This window comes from Phaenicophaeus curvirostris, chromosome 1, assembly GCF_032191515.1.
Source record: "Phaenicophaeus curvirostris isolate KB17595 chromosome 1, BPBGC_Pcur_1.0, whole genome shotgun sequence".
In the NCBI taxonomy this organism is placed as follows: domain Eukaryota; kingdom Metazoa; phylum Chordata; class Aves; order Cuculiformes; family Cuculidae; genus Phaenicophaeus; species Phaenicophaeus curvirostris.
This window is the reverse complement of record NC_091392.1, coordinates 659,054-672,702: the sequence shown is the minus strand read 5'-3', so window position 1 is coordinate 672,702 and position 13,649 is coordinate 659,054. Positions and strand designations below refer to the sequence as shown.

The 13,649-nt window shown below is 49.8% G+C and overlaps 1 protein-coding gene across 1 annotated transcript; it reads right to left on the bottom strand.

The window, feature by feature from the left end:
• Positions 1–6,328: 6,328 nt before the first annotated feature.
• LOC138716875 (acrosin-like) lies at positions 6,329–9,754 on the bottom strand. The gene is made up of 6 exons (XM_069850047.1): positions 9,684–9,754; positions 8,689–8,790; positions 8,054–8,245; positions 7,538–7,803; positions 7,069–7,214; positions 6,329–6,682 (listed from the first exon to the last, which is right to left on the bottom strand). Exons 1-6 carry the CDS (start codon positions 9,752–9,754, stop codon positions 6,329–6,331), a joined length of 1,131 nt encoding a protein of 376 aa, XP_069706148.1.
• Positions 9,755–13,649: the final 3,895 nt, after the last annotated feature.

Genomic DNA, 13,649 nt, shown 5'->3' with positions numbered 1-13,649 from the left:
TGTGTAGTGGATCCAAGAGTCTATTCCTTTTACTTTTACCGCAGTGAAAGTTGTTAGCAGCACCAGGTACGGTCCATTCCACCGTTCTTTCAGTGGCTCTTCACTCCAATTGCGGACGTAGACCTGGTCTCCCGGTTTAATTTCGTGTACTGAATTCTCTAATGACACCGGACGGTTCCAGATCAAGGCCCTTCGTAGCTGTGTCAAAGTTCTACCAAGAGATAACATATAGTTGTACACATCTTGGTGTCCTTTAATATGCATGTTTGGGTTTGGTTGTGGCGACTCATATGGTTTCCCAAAGAGGATTTCATAAGGACTCAGTCCCATCCCACTCCTAGGCTTTATCTTTATTCTTAGAAGGGTTATTGGTAATGCCTGGGGCCATTGAATTTTAGCTTCTTGGCATATTTTACTGACCTGTCTTTTTATCGTCTGATTCATCTTTTCTACTTGTCCGCTAGATTGTGGTCTCCATGGGGTATGGAGACTCCAGGGAATTCCCAATGCCTTACTTACTTCTTGTACAATTGTGGCTACAAAGTGTGATCCCCTATCAGACGATAGACCTAAGGGAACCCCAAACCTAGGGATAATTTCCCTCAACAACCATTTCACTGTTTCTTTGGCTTGATTGGTGCGACAGGGAAAGGCTTCTGGCCATCCAGAAAAAGTGTCGACCCCGACTAACAAATATTTGTACCCTTGAGCTTTAGGTAATTCTACAAAGTCTATTTGCCAATAATCTCCTGGTTCCATGCCTACTCTGATATGTCCCATTTCTACTCTCCTCCTAACCACAGGATTATTCCTCAAGCAAAGTTCACATTTTGAATTTACAGATTTTGCCATTGTTAACATCTGTGCCGAAATTATGTTTCGTTTCAGATAAGTCACTAATGCTTCTGCTCCCCAATGGCACTTTTGATGTTCTGCCTGTAGAATTGCCCGCATAATGACAGGAGGTACAATTATTTGTCCAGTTGTAGTTACGTACCATTCTTCAGAATTTAGGTTTGCCTTCATTAAATTGGCCAATTTCTTGTCCTCTTCCGAGTATTTCGGTTTCTGTGTCAGGTAATCTTGTAAAAGGCTTACCTTGGTAGGTATCAAGGCCATCATCGTCTGTACCTGTCGTGCTATCCGCCGAGCCGTTCGATCTGCTAATGTGTTTCTTTCGGCCACCTTAGAGTCTCTTCCTTGATGTGCCTTGCAATGCATGATCGCTACCTGCTCTGGTAATTGCACAGCAGATATCAAGTTTAAAATTTCTTTTTGGTGTTTTATATTGGTTCCCTGCGAGGATAATAATCCTCGTTCTTTCTATAAAGTTCCGTGTACATGAACTACTCCAAAGGCATATTTTGAATCTGTTCATATGTTTACTCGTTTATCTTTGCTTAATTCTAATGCCTTCGTGAGGGCTATTATTTCTGCCCGTTGTGCTGAGGTCCCCACCGGTAGGGCCTGTGCTTCTATTACCGTGCTCTGTGTGGTCACGGCATATCCTGCATACCGTGTCCCATTCTCCACGAAGCTAGTCCCGTCTGTGAAGAGCTCTTGATCAGGCTGTTCGATTGGAGTATCTTTCAAGTCCGCTCTCGTTGCATATGTGTGTTCTATGACTTCTATGCAATCATGTTCCAAAGGACCATCTTCTGTTGCTGCACCTAAAAAGGCTTCTGGGTTTAACAGGTTAGTTGTTTTCAAACTTACATCATCCTGTTCAGTGAGTATGGCTTGGAACTTCATCATTCGGCTAGGGGAAAGCCAATGCCCCCCTTTTTGTTCTAAGACTGTTAACACCATGTGAGGTATATAAACTTCAATGTTTTTTCCTAGAGTCAATTTTCTGGCTTCTTGTATCAGAATTACAGTTGCTGCTACGGCTCTCAGGCAGGATGGCCAACCTGCACTAACGGGGTCCAACTGTTTAGAGAAGTATCCCACTGGTTGTTTCCAGCTTCCTAATTTCTGTGTTAAGACACCCAGTGCTAATCGTTGTCTTTCGTGAACGAACAACTGGAAAGTCTTTGTTAAATCCGGTAAGTCCAATGCTGGTGCCTTAGTCAAGGCCTCTTTTAGTTTCTTAAAGGCCTCCTTTTGAGGTCCCTCCCAAGTGAGATTAGGCAATTTTTGTGCCTCATACAGAGGTTTTGCTATAAGTCCATAGTCCATTATCCACAGCCTACACCACCCTGCCATTCCCAAGAATGTCCTCAGTTCATGCAAGTTCCGGGGTTCTGGAATCGCACAAATTGCTCTAACACGATCCGTTCCTAACCTTCGTTGTCCCTGTGTTATCTCACATCCAAGATACAATACAGTTGTGCATGCAATTTGAGCTTTTTCTCTTGAAACCTTGTATCCATTTAGGCCCAGTTGGTTTAAAATCTCAATAGTCACTTGTATGCATAATGATTCTTGTTCTGTTGCAAGGAATATGTCATCTACATATTGTAACAAAAGATACTGTGTTCTTGGTACCTGAATTTTTTCTTGCGTAGTCCAGATCTCCAATTTTTTCGCCAGTTGGTTTCCAAAAAGAGTTGGGCTATTCTTGAATCCTTGTGGGAGCCTCGTCCACGTGAGTTGCGTTTTTCGTCCATTATATGGGTTTTCCCACTCAAAAGCAAAAAGTTTCCTACTATCTTTGTCAAGGGGAATGCAGAAGAAGGCATCTTTTAAATCAATTACTGTAAACTATTTATATTTTTCCTTCACAGATGTCAACAATGTATATGGGTTAGCTACGACTGGATGTATATCTTTCGTAATATTGTTGATGGCCCTCAGATCTTGTACTAACCTATACTCCCCATTTGGTTTCTTTACTGGAAAGATCGGAGTATTATATTCTGACTCACATTCCTCTAATATTCCAAATTTTAAAAATTTTTCAATGATTTCTACTATTCCGTATCGGGCTTCCATTTTATGGGATACTGTTTTATTCGTACTGGCCTTGCTCCCTCTTTTAACTCCACCATTACCGGTTGAGCAGTTTTTGATTTTCCTGGTATACTTGTTTCCCAAACTGTAGGGATTACTGCCTCTTTTACCTTCTTGGGTATCTGAGGTTTGGGATTTTCCTTTACTACTGAAATCTTTCCTACGTTCGATTCTGGGACTTGCATAATCAATTCTCCATTTTCAAAGCTGATTTTTTGCATTTAGTTTAGATAACAAGTCCCGTCCCAGAAGAGGAACCGGGCAGTTGGGTACATATAAGAATTCATGTGTTAATTCCTTTCCCCCAAATCGTAACTCTAAGGGTCGCATGAATGGCCGTATTTCCTCTTTCCCTGTGGCCCCCACTATTGTAGTAGTTTTGTTTCCTATTTTTCCATACAAATCATTTAAAACTGAATATGTTGCGCCAGTATCCACCAAAAATTGCACCTCTTCCCCTCCTAATTTTATTTTCACTAGGGGTTCACTGCTTTCTAAATCTAGTCAGCTTTGGTTTCCATAATTTCCCAGAACCATCTCCTTTTCTGTAGAATCCATCAAAGTGTCCAATAACACCTGAATATCATCCCAATCAGGATTCTGAGTCTTTAGAATCATTTTTACTACCCTTGCTACCTTGTCTGGGTTTTCTCGATAAACTCCAGCAGACTGTTTCTAAAGCATCAAATCTCCTGGCGTAAAAGGCACTTTAACATATACCGGACCCTCCGCTCTGACCCCCTGACGCAGTGGTGCTAGTAATGCCTTAGATGGCTGACGTTCAGCCTCCCTCCCCTGGATTTCTCTTTGCCGCGTTCGATGAGAGATCGGAGTACCTGGATAAACCTGTTCCTCCTCATATTCGCATTTTCTATCCCCCCCCTTTCTGTCCTTCCCCTCATTACCCGATCCCCCCTCCCTGGGGTCTGGGGCTGAGGGGGTTATCAATAAATCAAAATCATCATCTTGCTGATGTCGTGAAGCATTTTCTACTGCTAAACATTTTATGCACTTTTTTTTTCAGCCACACAACCATCACATTGCCCATTTGATTTTACACTGACAACCATTAGTCCGCATGCTCTTTTCCATTCATCATTCCGCCTTAAAATAAAAAACAGTTCTACATATGGTACTTCATCCTATTCTCCCTCTCGTCTACAAAACAACATTAACTGAAAAATTGTATTATAATCTAGAGTCCCATTTTCTGGCCAATGAACCTGGTCTTCTAATTCATATTGTGTCCACCAGACATTACAATATTCAATCAACTTTCCTTTTTGCATATCCTGCCCAAATCCTCCCTCCTTCCAGTGACTCAAAATACATTCTAATGGAGATGACTTAGGTATTGACATTGTGGTTGAGTTTTTTGGGGTTTTTTTTTTTGTTAGTTTTTTCTTCCTCTTTCTCTTTTTTTTTTTTTCTTTTTACCACAAACAGCTTAAAATGGATTAACTAGACAGGAAAGTATAAATTACTGAGAGCAGAACAAAACTACAAAATACCAGAAATACCAGAATTCCGGAATTACCAGACCAGACCACTGATGCCGAACCTGCAGAGCTTTCGCCACTGTCTTATGGACGGCGCCTAGGCTTCCCGTCGGAGCTCCTGAGCCCAACCAAGCGCAGCTTTCGCCGCGTCTGACAGGCAGGCTTTACCAGACCCCTGAGCCCAACCAAGCGCAGCTTTCGCCGCGTCTGACAGGCAGGCTTTACCAGACCCCAAATGGTACCATTCCAGATAAAGCACCGTGTCTTACCAATATCCCTGGTCTGTCGGGAGCAGCGGAGGTCGGTCGCGGTCGATGGCTCCCCGAGAATCACTCGGTGCCGGCTGGAGCAGGATCGATGCGCGAGCCACCTCAGCAATGCCCGCGAGGTCCCATCTGGGTCGCCAAAAACTGTTAGCAGAATGACAAACACATAACCACACTAGGAGGTTATATGTGGTGCTTTATTTCGAGGCCCCGGGAACCAGGGGTACGCACCCAGATCTGGTTCCAAAGACCGTCACATCGCGTCCGCTTTTTATTTTCTAAAAGTTTCGCAATCTATTGTATATTCAACAGGTTACTTCATTATCTAATACATATGCATAGGTAGGTTACTTCATCGCCTTATTGCGACATCAGTCTCTATTGCGCCTGCGTAGCCCCCTCTGGGGGTCGTCCTGATGAAGTAAGTAGTCTTCCTCAGATGAAGTAAATAGTCTTCCTCGCATTGTCTTTATTACTTCTTGTTCTTTTGGCAAACTCGTCGATTTTTCTTGGCTGGGCCCGCACTTATCTCCACTTGACCACTCAGGTATATCTTTCTTGCCTCCTGAAACCTATTCTTCTGTCTTTCACAAGATTTATGATGGTCTTTTGGCTGTTGCAGGTGTATGTTCTACTTGGGTAGGGTAGCTAGTATGTACTTTTCCTAAGCACACTTGGATCCTGTTGTCACATGAGGTCTTTTGAGCAAGTACCTTGGGGTCTGTTGTTAGGATACGTTAAGAATCAACAGAATCATGCAATTCTTATATTCTGTCTTAGTTCTTGATTAGTCGATGATTAGTGTTTTATCCTACTTTAAGTGTAACTTTCCTAGCAGGAGGAGTACAGGGATGGAGGGATGGAAACTGTTGCTATGGGGAAGTTTTTCTACCTTTCAGTTACGCGTGTTCTTCCCCAAACTGTGTCAGATAAGCAGGATATTGTAAATAACCATAGCACTTGTCAGATCTGGAAGCTCAAGCCTGCACACCTCTTAACAAATAATTCACTCCTTCACTCATTAGACTGGAATCCTGTAAATCACAGAATCATGGAATGGTTTGGGTTGGAAGGGACCTCAAAGCCCAGCCAGTTCCAACCCTCCTGCCGTGGGCAGGGACACCTCCCACTGAGTCAGAGTGCTCAAAGCTCCATCCAACCTGGCCTTCATTGGGGTCATTGAGGTCCCTTCCAACCCAAACCGTCCTGTGATTCTCTGAAGACCTCCAGCCCCTGGAACCACCATTCCCTTCTTCTCTCCCTCTTGTCCAACCAGGCACGGGGTCACCCTTTGGAGTGAGTCTTTCCCTTCATGCCCTTCTCACCTTGTGCAGCGACCAGGATGGAGACCTTGCCTCACCCAGGAGACAGAATGAGGCTGAAGCAGAGTTTGCTGTGAAAACTATTTATTCCTACCCAGAGAACAGACTAGAAACAACATCCTAACAAAACACAACCAGTCATCGTAGGCTTGGATGGGGAGCTTGAGGTGGGAGGGCAGGACCAAGCAGGTCTGGGACCTCAAGGCTGCCTGTGGAGCAGCAGCCAGCGGCCCAGCACAACGTGGTGGTGGCATCATTCAGCCTGCCCTGCGTCCTCTTCCCCCTGTTCTCAGGTCCTTCGACCTGTCAGGACCGGCAGGAGCTCCTTCACCCGAGTGAAGAAGTCCACCAGCTTGTTGAGCTGATACAGGCAGGCGCTGAAAGCGCTCGGCTCCGTCGCTGGGGTTATCTCCACAGGGTTTGTCGTGGTCAGAAAGTGGCTCCAAGTGCGTTCTGATGCAGGTGCCGCTCGAGCCGAGTAGTGCGTCATCACCCCCAGGATCCACTCGCGGAAATGCTGTGTGGCGGTGTAGACCCCGGGACGATGGGCTCGGGCACAGCCTGTCCCAAAGCTGGTCACCCCCACCAGCCAGAAGTGGTCAGTAGAGGGATCTTGGCAGACCAGAGGACCCCCGCTGTCCCCCTGTGGAGAAGAAAAGAGGATTCAGAGGGTGCTGGGGGCTCGGTAAGCCCCAGGGATCTGCTCCTGCTCTCTGCCAGCAGTTGCCAGAGCTGTGTTCCCTGCCCAGAAAGGTTCTCCTAGAGTGCTGGAGCCAACAGAACGTGGTTGGGGAGGTGTTTGTGGGACTCTCAGGCAGGTTCTCTCCTGGCTGTGGGGCAGAGGGATGTTCCAGTGTTGGTCCCTGCATGCTGAGAACATGGGATGAGCTTTTTTGCAGAGTCACAGTGCTGTGGGACAACTGGACGCTGAGCATGGAGCAGCAGCTGGAGAAGAGGAGGTGACCTCCGGAGTGATGGTGACCCCGCGGTGGGAGGGGGACTTGCTAGGGACTGGGATCACCCTCCTACCTGGCAGGTGTCGATGCCGCCCTGCGCGTAGCCTGCACACAGGTTGTGGGGGTGGACGGCGCCCCTGTACCACCCGCTGCTGTTACAGACTTGGGTGTCGATGAGGTGGACGCGGGCCTCCTGCAGCACCGGCAGTGCTCCAGAAGCTGTGGGGACAAGACAGGAATGAACCCCCAGCACATGCCACCAGTTCTCCTCCTCTCTTCCCTAGGGCTTGGCTTTGCATCGGCAGCGGCATCGCTGTGGTGTTCCCCTTCCACCCTGCTCTGGTTGGCAGCTCATTCCCACCTCCCCGGACGCAGATCATAGAATCACCAGGTTGGAAAAGCCCCATCGGATCATCGAGTCCAACCATTCCCATCAATCACTAACCCATGTCCCTCAGCACCTCGTCCACCCGCCCCTTAAACTCCTCCAGGGAAGGTAACTTCACCACCTCCCAGGATACAAATACGTCTGGGGAACTCACATCTGGCCGTGGTGACCCCCCAGCCACTGACGTAGCAGCTTCTCAGCTGACAGAGCTGCAGGGAGAAGTCGGGGACGCAGGCGAGCTGCACGTAGAGGCCGCAGTGGAAGGGCTCGTAGAGCTCCATCAGGGCGATGTCGTTCCTCTGAGTGATGTTATAATAGTCTTCGTGGATGATGATCCGCCTGACATAGCGCACTTGTTCCTCGGGACCCGGGCGAGTCAACGAGGTGGTTCCGGCCACCACGCGCCACGCTGGGACGTGCCTGGAAGGTGGATGGAGAGAGAAGTGAGAGGGAGAGGAGCCACGCGCTGCAGCTTCCCTGCCTCGTGCTTCCCAAGTGGGAGAGGAGAGCATCTAGGGAGGGTTCGACTGCCCCAAAGCGCCCGAAGGAGAAGAATCATGGAGATGGAGGCATCGGGAATGCAGTGACACAAGCCCAGCCTTTTTCTGGATGCAGAAAAAGGGCGTCTGCCAGGGTTTGAGGGATCTCCCTGTCCCCTGCTCCTCCTTACTGGGTATTGACGAAGCAGTGGGCGGCTGTCAGCACCCACTGGGGGTGGATGATGGTCCCTCCGCACACGGGGACGAAGTGCATCTCGAACACCTGCTGGACACTCACAATCCATGGCCAGGAACCCAGCTGTGCATTTTTGCCTCCAACCACTCGCCCGGTGCCGTAAGCCAAGGGACGGAGTCCACAGGTCCTGTGGAAACCAGAAACTCGTTACTGTCCTGCTTGAGACTTGGGGCTGAAGGGCAGGCACCTTCCCTCCCCAGCCGGCATCGCTGTGTGGAGCACGGAGCCAAGGAACCCTGTGGGGCACCCAGGTGTCCACCTCTGTCTCTGCTTTAGCTCTTAGGGAGCCCTTAGCAGCCTGGGAAATGGAGAAGAATATCAGGAACCACATGGGGTTGGAGAAGGAACCACATGGGGTTAGTGAAGCTGTTGGGAAGCGAGCATCCTCCAGTGAAGCTCAGCAGCGTTGCCCAAGCTCCCTCCCAGCCTGTTCCACTCACTCGCAGGTGTCCCAGGAGCCCTGTCCTGGCCAGAACAGGGCCAGGAGGACGAGGACTAAGAGAACCTTCATGGTGTGAGCGACACGAGGTAGATGAAGGTCTGAGAGCTGGTGTCCAGCAGAGCACCAACCCACACGCTGCCCCTAGTGCCCACACCGCCCGCAGAGCCTGTGGCCCCAAGCTGATATCACAGAGCGGCTGCTTCTGGGGGCTGGGTCCGGGGAACTCGGGGCTGGGGGGGGACATGGGGTGTTCCAAGTGGGAGGGGAGGCAGGAGGTGGGGTTGGACACCCCAAAATCCCCTACAAAATGCTCTGCTGGGGTGGTGTGTGTGGTTCCGAGCTCTGCCTGCCCCGAGCCAGCAGGGAAACCCCAAGGGTGGCAGCACAGGCTCTCTGGGAAGGGCACAGAATCGTTGAGGTTGGGAAAGAACTCGAAGATCATCCAGTTCAACCATCCACACAACACCAGCTGTGCCTACTAAGCCACGTCCCTATGTGTCACCCCAACACCTTTTCCTAACACCTCCGGGGATGGAGAGTTCACCACACCCTCTGCCAGGGCTTCATCGCTCTTTCAGTAAAGAATTTTTTCCTAGTATCCATCTAAGGCTCCTCTGGCACAACCTGAGTCCCTTCCCTCTTGTTCTGTTGCTTGTCCCTGGGGAGAACACAACAACTCGCCTCAGCACAACCTCCTTTCTGGGAGCTGCAGAGAGCGATGAGGTCTCCTCTTAAGCCTCCTCTTCTCCAGACTAAACAGCCCCAGGTCCCTCAGCCGCTCCCAGAACCCCTGTTCTCCAGCCCCTTCCCCAGCTCCGTTCCCTTCTCCGGACAAACTCCAGCCCCTCAAGGTCTTTCTTAGAGCGAGGAGCCCAAACCTGAACCCAGGATTTGAGGTGCAGCCTCCCCAGCACTGAGCCAAGAGGACAATCCCTTCCCTGCTCCCCCTGGCCGCACCACGGCTGGTCCAAGCCAGGAGGCTATTGGCCTTTTTGGCCACCTGGGCCCCTGCTGGTTCCTGTTCTGCTGCTGCTGACCAGCACCCCAGGTCCTTTTCCTCCGCTTTTCCCCACGCCCGGAGCGTTCCCTGGGGTTGTTGTGCCCAACACCCTGTGCCACTCACTCGCAGGTCTCCCACGATGCCTGCGCCGGCTGGCACAGGGCCAGCAGGAGGAAGGCGAGGAGCATCTTCATGGTGCCAGCGACACGAGGGAGATGAAGATCCGAGAGCTGGTGTCCAGCAGAGCACCAGCCCACACGTTGCCCGTAGCGCCCACGCCGCCCGCAGAGCCCGTGGCCCCAAGCTGATGTCACAGAGCGGCTGCTTCTGGGCGCTGGGTCTGGGGAACTCGGGGCTGGGGGGGGACATGGGGTGTTCCAAGTGGGAGGGGAGGCAGGAGGTGGGGTTGGACACCCCAAAATCCCCTACAAAATGCTCTGAGGGGTGGTGTGTGTGGGTAGCCTGGGATCAGGCACCAGCACCTGGCTCTGAGCTCTCCTGCTGCATCCAAAGAGCGTGGCCAGCAGGGAGGGAGGGGATTCTGCCCCTCTATTTCTCTCTGGTGAGGCCTCAGCTGCAGGGTTGGGTCCACTTCTGGAATCCTGTCCAGAAGAAGCAGATGGAGCTATTGGAATGAGTCCAGAGGAGGCTCCAAGGATGATGCGAGGGCTGCAGAACGTCCTGTACAACGACAGGCTGAGAGAGTTGGGGTTTTTCAGCCTGGAGAAGAGAAGGCTCCAAGGAGACCTTAGAGAGACCTTCCAGTACCTGAAGGGGCTCCAAGAAAGCTGGGGAGGGACTGTTCACAAAGGCTTTTGGGGATAGGACGAGGGGCAGTGGGGATAAACTGGAGAGGGGCAGAGTTAGACCGGACATGAGGAGGAATTCCATAGGGAATGGCTGGGTTTGCAGTCCACCACACAACAGCCTCAGCAGGGGCCGTGCTGGATAGGGGATCCCGGAATGGTGCAGGCTGGGAAAGCCTTTCGGTTCATACCATGGAATCACAGAATGATCATCCAGTTCCAACCCCCCTGCCATGGGCAGGGACGCCTCCCACTGGATCAGGCTGCTCGGTTGCTCAAAGCTGGATCTGGATGCTCAAACTTCAAACAGCCTTGAGGGGGGAAATTGCAAACTCTAAACTAGATAAAAAGAGACCTCTGTAGGTTACAAAATGCATCAGAGACTGCTTCTATCCAACGGTGACTGGGAGGTTGCTGTAAGGTCTCCCCGGAGCCTTCTCTTCTCCAGGCTGAACCACCCCAACTCTCTCAGCCTGTCCTCACATGGGAGATGCTCCTGCTCTCGGATCATCTTTGTAGCCTCCTCTGGGCCTGTTCCAACAGCTCCATCTCCTTCTCCTGCTGAGGGTTCCAGCCCTGGCCCCAACCCTCCAGCTGAGGTCTCCCAGAGAAGAGCAGAGGGGACAATCCCCTCCCTCCCTGCTGGCCACGTTCTCTGGATGCAGCCCAGGAGGATTCTGGGCTGGGAGCGCACCTTGCGGCTCCTGTAGAGCTTCTCGTCCCCCATCACCCCAAGTCCTTCTCCTCAGGGCTGCTCCCAATCTCCTCATTCCCCAGTCTGGATTGAAAATGCAGATTGCCCCGTGTTGGAACATTTTACACAGAACAAGGCCTGGATGCTGTGAGATTGTTTAATACTGAACAACTCTAACAAGGCCTTGAAACAGAGAGCCGAAAGATAAACAGGGGCCAGTTGGGAGGAATGTAGTGGCTACTTCTGTGGGAACCAGCACCGGCTGAAAGAAAAACAATTGAAGAGAACTGTCAACATAGTTAAGTTCAGTAGAACTTGGTTTCTTAGCATGTGCAGTAGTTTAGCCAATAATAGATTAGTAATAGCCTTATGGACAGCTACCTTTAACCAATAATACACTGCAGATACCCTCGTGGGCACCCAGTTGCGTATCCGAAAAGGGTTTATAAAGAAACAGCTAAGCTCAATAAAGTGAACACTCGCTGATCACATTGATCTCTGTGTTTGGTTCCATGCTCCTGTCAACGAGTGGCACCCGAACAGGGACCCTCAGATTGCTTGCCGAAGTTGCTCTGGACGACTGAAGATGCGGTAGAGGGTGGAAGGACCGGCCGAAAACTTTCCGGCACTGACCCGGTGCTGAAGATTTTTCCGGCACTGCTGAAGATTTTCCAGCACTGCTGATGATTTTCCGGCATTGCTGATGGCTTTTCCGGCATTTCCGGCATCCTCCACACTATCCTCTCCAAGAGGGTCCGATAGACACCGACAAGGAGCCCGATCCCCCCCCTCACTGTCCCTCAGACCAACGGGCACAAGCCAGGGGGGAGGCACAGTAGCAGGGAGAAGTTGAAAGATTGCAAGCTTTGATCTGTGTGCAGCACGGCAGTCAGCGCTGGGAACTAATTAGTGATGAAGCGATAAAGGAGATTCCAAAAACTGTAAATAGAGAACCAAGCCGCCCGGCCAAGGGCCGCTCCCCCACCCCCCCCACCCCTCCAGCTCCCGCAGAGCGGGCCTCTGCCCTGGGCTGAGGGGGGAGCCGCTCACCACCACTGCCGCCGCGAAACCCAGACAGTTTCAACATTACAGAAGGGCCTGTTAATAGATACAAGAAGAAATGGCTCAATTAAACAACGTTGGTAGCAGTTCAAGAATTAAGACAGTTCTAAACACTTATAAAGATACTGGATGTTGGAAAGTTGAAACAGGCATGACCTTTCTGTGGTGTTTATAGATACATCAAAGGCTGTGCTCGACAAGCAGGTAGACAACTGAGCAGTTACAGAAGCCTTAATTTTGCAATCTGTGACAAAAAATCCTAATGATGAATGTAGAAAGATGTGGTGCAGTCTGCAAACTCCTACAACAAGAGGTGGGATCACTTACCTATCAAGCACAGCTGGTAGCTGCTGCCCTGACTGTAATCTGGGAAAGAAATACGTTTTGTTAGAGACACGACAAGGAGAGACATTTTAAAAGAGACTGCCACACGCACCGCCAGGAGAGAGGGCCTAAAATCTGCCCTCGGTGTGGAAAGCACAAACATTTTACCAGTTGGTGTAAGTCAAAATGGGATAAGAACGGGACAGTATTGTCAGAAAACCAGGAGCAAATCATGGTTCAGAGGCACGTACCAACACAGACGCCTCCGCAGCGAGCAGCAGCTCTCACCTCAGAGCAAGCAGCAGCTCTCACCTCAGAGCAAGAACCAGAGGCAGCACCGAGATAGACGTGATCAGCACCATCGCAGTAGTGCTGCAATCGTCTGCACATCACACAATAGCATGGAACGTAAAAGGACCATTGGAGGGTGGCTTTCCTAACTTGTAATTAGAATGATTATCAATAATTTGGTTGGGATTAGGCATATGGGGAGACAGAGGCTGTTGTTCAGCTGACCAGTCCGCAATTCTATCAATACAGAAAATAAAAAAAAAAAACAAAACCAAAAAAAACCAACCCCCCAAAAAAATTCTACCATAAGTGAAATATTTGTTAGACAATCGATATAAGCCTTATTAGATAATGCATCTACGTATTTTAAGTGTTGCGTGTTCCCGGTACCGTGTGTAGTTTAAATATCCGTAGCATGGAAAAATTGTGGATCCACTAGTGATAACCAACATTGTATGAATGTGTTTGGCTAGCTGAGAAATGAGTGGTCGCGTGTGTGTGTGTTTGAAGTGCTTCAAACGTTTGTAAGACTTAGAAATTAGTTTTGATTAATCTTAGAAATACATCTCTGGGACCTTTCAATCTCAAATGTCCACTAAGCCGGCAAACAGGTAGATTTACCTGGGGATCTTTGGAATGAAAGGCTTCAGAAGGAAAAGTTTTAAAATACCTAGCAAAACACGCAGCTGTATGTGTGTGAGTGCCCCCGCCACCCCCCACCCTCCCGCCCTTCTCCTTCTTTTCTAAGTTTTCTTTTCTTTCAGCTTTGAAGAAGACCAGAGGAGTTCATGGTGTTATCTCTTTAGGGGACTGCCAATTCCTTAGAACACTCTGCATTCCAATGTCCCTCATCAGCAACTGCTGGGTCCTAGTGCAGACAACCTTTAGGGATAATTGAGGCAATGAGAGAGG

Bases quoted from the DNA above. Each gene is read 5' to 3' on its own strand.
- LOC138716875 (XM_069850047.1), bottom strand. From the start codon at position 9,754: ATGAAGATGCTCCTCGCCTTCCTCCTGCTGGCCCTGTGCCAGCCGGCG. The intron at 7,215-7,537 runs GTGAGTTCCCCA...TTGTCCCCACAG, and splicing joins GGGGGTCACCACGGCCAGAT to CTTCTGGAGCACTGCCGGTG. The intron at 6,683-7,068 runs GTAGGAGGGTGA...TCTTCTCCACAG, and splicing joins GCGGCATCGACACCTGCCAG to GGGGACAGCGGGGGTCCTCT.